General features: G+C 40.0%; 1 protein-coding gene across 1 annotated transcript in view; it reads right to left on the bottom strand.

Annotated features, from left to right (window-relative positions):
- Window positions 1-338: 338 nt before the first annotated feature.
- The window catches only part of FBXO33 (F-box protein 33), a 22,146-nt gene continuing 17,847 nt past the window's right edge, over window positions 339-4,637 (bottom strand). Inside the window, exon 4 of the mRNA XM_009319473.1 lies at window positions 339-2,741. Coding sequence (XP_009317748.1) covers window positions 2,470-2,741 — 272 coding nt within the window. The 3' untranslated portion in view covers window positions 339-2,469. The remainder of the gene's footprint in view (window positions 2,742-4,637) is intronic.

The following is a 4,637-nucleotide window of genomic DNA, read 5'->3' on the forward strand; positions in this document are numbered from 1 at the left end:
TTTATTACCCACAGCATCTCTTCAGTAAGGTGGCAACTGATCTTGCATACCCTATCTACATTCTGAGCTAGGAGACTGCTTAAACAAGCAGCAGTGCAATTCTCACGCTTGGTAGCGGTTTGGACTATCATAAAATGAAGTTCAGAAGCTCAAATTAAATCCGTGCTTGGCACGCACACACTGAACAGCCACTCCGACAATTCTCACGGCACAGTCAGCCATCGCAGGGCACGGCAGCTCTTCGACAGCTTACCAGACATCTGCAGTTTTCATTCAGAATGCACAGCTACGTACTCTTGAGCACGGATAAAACGTCAAACTGAAGCATTGCAGGTATTCATAATCTATTTAATAGTGGGACACCAAAGAAGTACTACACATTTTTCTTGAGCACATTAGGATTTGATTTAAGCAATTGCAATGGATGCAGGAATTTCTGAAAAATAGTCTTCTATATTCTACAATCCACAGTTTACTGTACCAGTCTAATCAGTCACATCATGATACACCGTTTGTGCTAACTGGTCTGATAGTCTGATCTTTAGCAAAGCATCCTTCCCCTTCCTCCCCCCCCCCCCCCAAATGTTGACAAAATTCAGCCAAATCAGAAAAGGTTGCCGTACGACTTATTTTAGACTCTTTCGTTGACCTAAACACAATGGGAGCTACCAGTTATACACAGCTTATGAACGATGTTGCGTTTTAATTCTAAAAATCTTCATGCTGATACAATAAAATATTTTATACAGCGATCAATTTTTAATGCTTTATTCATTGATTAAAAGAATATACATTTAACATAAACCATACAACATCAGTCATCAATTCAAACATTCAGCTGGTTTCCTTACATTTTCTGTCAGGAGTTTTTTTTTTTTAATCTGATCACATTTATAAGATAAAATCTCACCACATCTGGCATATACACACACTGTGCCAGTGGATTCACTCTACTGATGTACATATAAAATCCGCATGGTATGTGCTCACTGGAGACAAAACAGCGCACACCTGTCAAAAGGTCATTTTAATATAAGATGGTAAAACCATTTGTAAAACACATATAAACTTTTTCCATAAATAGAATCATATCTGGACATCTGTTGCATAAATTGTGTTTTCCAAAGCTTACAATATAGCAGCCAGGTCTCAGCACTGCTGGGCACCCACGTTGGCCACTTACTTTATTATTGCAGACTGTCCTTTAAACATTAAATGCACAACATTCGTACCACTTAAAACTGGGGTCAGGTGGAAGTCTCACAGAGACCACGTCTGTACCGCGGTTGCCCTGAAACAGTTAAATCGGCTTTTAAAGCCTCTCAGATATAACAAGATTTTAAAACATACTTCATGGAATGTTCTTCATGCATCATAGCAGCTCATACCTGTGATAGAACAAGCTTTGTATTTGTTTCCTTTCCTTCCTTTACATTCACTATTCACAGTGAAACAGGTGCATGTTTGTTAAGAGTTCTGAGGTTGCTGACTGAGCCACAGCACAGCTGTGTACCACAGGTCGAAATTCGACCTTATATATTACAATCTAGCAGTATCTGGCTGGCCAAAAGTTGGCCTGCCCCTGCCAGCATGTGGGCACTTCTTCGTTTTTAATCTATTCTTTGGCAGCTGACACAGGCGCTGACAGAGAAAATCCAGTGACTTGGTTGCTAGGGATTTCACGACTAATGTTTGTTTGCAGGTGTATACCTTTGTACTGAAGTCTTCACTGTTACCTTTTTACCTCATCGGAGTGCACATTCTTGGTTTTTTCTTTTAAACTTTGGCCCAAAGCTAACTTCTAAGGAAGATGACAGAACACGAGAATAAACGAGGAGGAGGTTGCAAAGAATCCAAAAGACTGCAGCTTATGGAATGAATCTGTAAGTGCAGGTACCTGAAAAGCTAGTGTTTCACACCGCCGCTTAACAGCTAAGAAAAGCTGAGAATGGTAGTTAAGTCATGCTTCAGAATCTGCACGTGAAACAAAGCAAGGTGAGAGTCTTACAATGAACAGCCCTGGACAGACTTCTCTTCCTTTTAAGCCTATTAAGTAGCATGCTACCAGATTAAGCACACAATGACAGCACAGAAATCCACTGGGCTATGGATATGGGTATTAAAAAGAGTTGGCTCTTGAGCACAGAACTCCGATATAACAGTAAAATCATTCAAAATGCAGTTACTCAATAAAAGTAAAGTTAGCCGGCAACCTCAGACAGCCTTTGGCTGTATCTCTGCAAGGTTTGGTAGACAAGTCCATTAACCGTGAAAACCCTGAACACTGCCACTTTCAGCTTCTAAACCAATACCCGACTACGTTCTTTGATCAAGAAGTAGAATACACATATATAATTCTATATAGCTAATACTGATTAAACACAGCACAAAAGGGGTTAATTCACGCTACTGAAAAAACATAATAGGACCCTACTTGCATATGTAACCACAGGAATTGTAAATAAGGAGCTAAATGCCTTCACTGAAGCTTTGCATCTCTCTGTAAAAGTGACGGGTTGGCTCAGTGAAGACACTGAGCAGCTCTATGTCCATGACTGCGTGCCAAGGTCGACCCAATCCGAGAGATACTTGCTCGATGAGATTGTGTACTGGATCCACATCCTGATCAGCCAGTTCGCCTTGGTCAAAATCAATGCTTTCTTCTGTGACTTCAAGAACTTTCAGGTCAGAGCCACGAAGACGAGCAATTGCAATAAGATTATGAGCCCAAACTGTGTAGCCTAGGGGAAGAAAAAAGAAAAGTTGCTCTGTCATTTTGCTACAAGGCATTTTTTTACTGAAGTTCTTAACACCAGAGCATCTCAACATCCTTCCCAACCTATTTTGTCATATTCCACCTAGCAGAATCCCCCTACAGCTTTTTTTTTTTTTTGTTACAAGTGGTAAAGCCCCATTTTATATTCTGAATAAGGAAGCATCAATAATATTTCAGGTAGTTTGACCGAGCTTTTCTAGATCTAATTTTTTCACCATTTGTAGAAAAGTAGACTTCTTTAAGTTAAGTTATATCTACAATTTCAAACCTCCTGTGATCTACTTCATAGTGTAAATAAATAGAATGAAAAGAGTGAGCAGTCAATTATTCTAAGTGAATGTATAAAAGGACTGTTTTAAAACTGTGCTTGTGCTAGGAAAAAAATCTGAAGTTCGCTTTTGTTGCATTAGAGGTAAACTTAAAAAAAAAACCTCAGAGCAAATCAAACAAACCAACCAACCCAACACACACAAACCAGAAGCCTCTCCAGGAAATAGGTCATACCAGTATTAAAAAAAGAAGTAAAAAAATGTACATATATCTTATTATTCTATCTGAGATTAAACTTAATTACAAAGCTTCCCTCTCTTTCCATTAGTGTATATCGGCATCCGTCTTTAAAAACACCTACCCCCCCAGTTACCTGGTAGCTTTCTGTACCCTGGCTAAGAAAAATGCTGAGCTCCTCCTTATTCAGATGCAAACCACAGATGATCTGGGAACTTCCCTTTTTGGGAGCTCTGCCAAGTCAGCCCTTCCATTGCAAAAGGAAAGGCTCATTTCTGCCTTCATCATCATTCTCACAGGTGCTAAGCCTCTCGGTGAGATGCCCACTTAGATTCCAAGTAAAGCTGCAGTCTGCACAGTACCTGAACTGGGAAAGTTAAGCTGCTGAGAAATAAAAACTAACTGTGGGGTCTGCTCTTCAACAATACAGTTAACACGCTCTGCATCATAACGTATCAAAATATGACAGCTAGTTAAAGAATGAAGAAAACTGATGTCAAAGTAATAAAGGAAGGAGAAGTTTTCATTCTGTTTTCTTTTACTTTTTCCTACTGCTTGTCTCTAAGGCTTCCTGTAAATACATTGCTCAGGGTAGGTTTTCAACAAAGAAGCCTGCACACATCTATATGGCTCATTTCTGGTATATTAACCATTAGGAATGCATCAATTCCCACAATTTTCATCTGCTGATACTTCACCTCCAGCACAACTGTCCACAGAAGATGAAGCTGTCAATAAGGCTGTAGGACATCAAACCCAACAGAAAATTCCACCTGTACAATGACACTCCCCTATCAGGATTTGAAGGAGGTCACAATGCCTTCCAGTTATCTTGATAGCAAAGGAGCTTACTAAAGAAATCCTTGACAGAAAGTGCAACAATAAAGGGAACAACAACTGCCGTTAAGTCCCCTGTACCATCCTTGTATATACCTTCAGGTATATGGCTTTTGCTATACCTTTTCACAGTCAGATCCTCTATGCTCTGGAACAACCATCTTAGTCTCAACTTAATCTCATTTTAAATTCACTCTCCTTTCAAAAGTTTTGCCTGGAGTTTCTCAGTAACCTGCCAGCAGCCAAAAAGCCTCTGCCCAGCTAAGTACTTGGAGGTAACAGGGAATGATCACTTCACTACAAGTATCACTGAACAACAAATTCACCATGGGCACACACAATTTGTTTTTCCTTGCTAGTAAAAATTTCAACTTTAGTTTTGCTCATGGACAGAGTAAAACTGAGAATCTCACAGGTAACACAATATGTTGGCTGGATGGGATCCACCTGAGAGTGCTGAGGGAGCTGGTGGAGGAGCTCACCAAGCCGCTCTCCATCATCTATCAGCAGTCCTGGT

The sequence above is a fragment of the Pygoscelis adeliae genome, unplaced genomic scaffold, assembly GCF_000699105.1.
Source record: "Pygoscelis adeliae isolate BGI_AS28 unplaced genomic scaffold, ASM69910v1 Scaffold71, whole genome shotgun sequence".
NCBI classification, from domain to species: Eukaryota; Metazoa; Chordata; class Aves; order Sphenisciformes; family Spheniscidae; genus Pygoscelis; species Pygoscelis adeliae.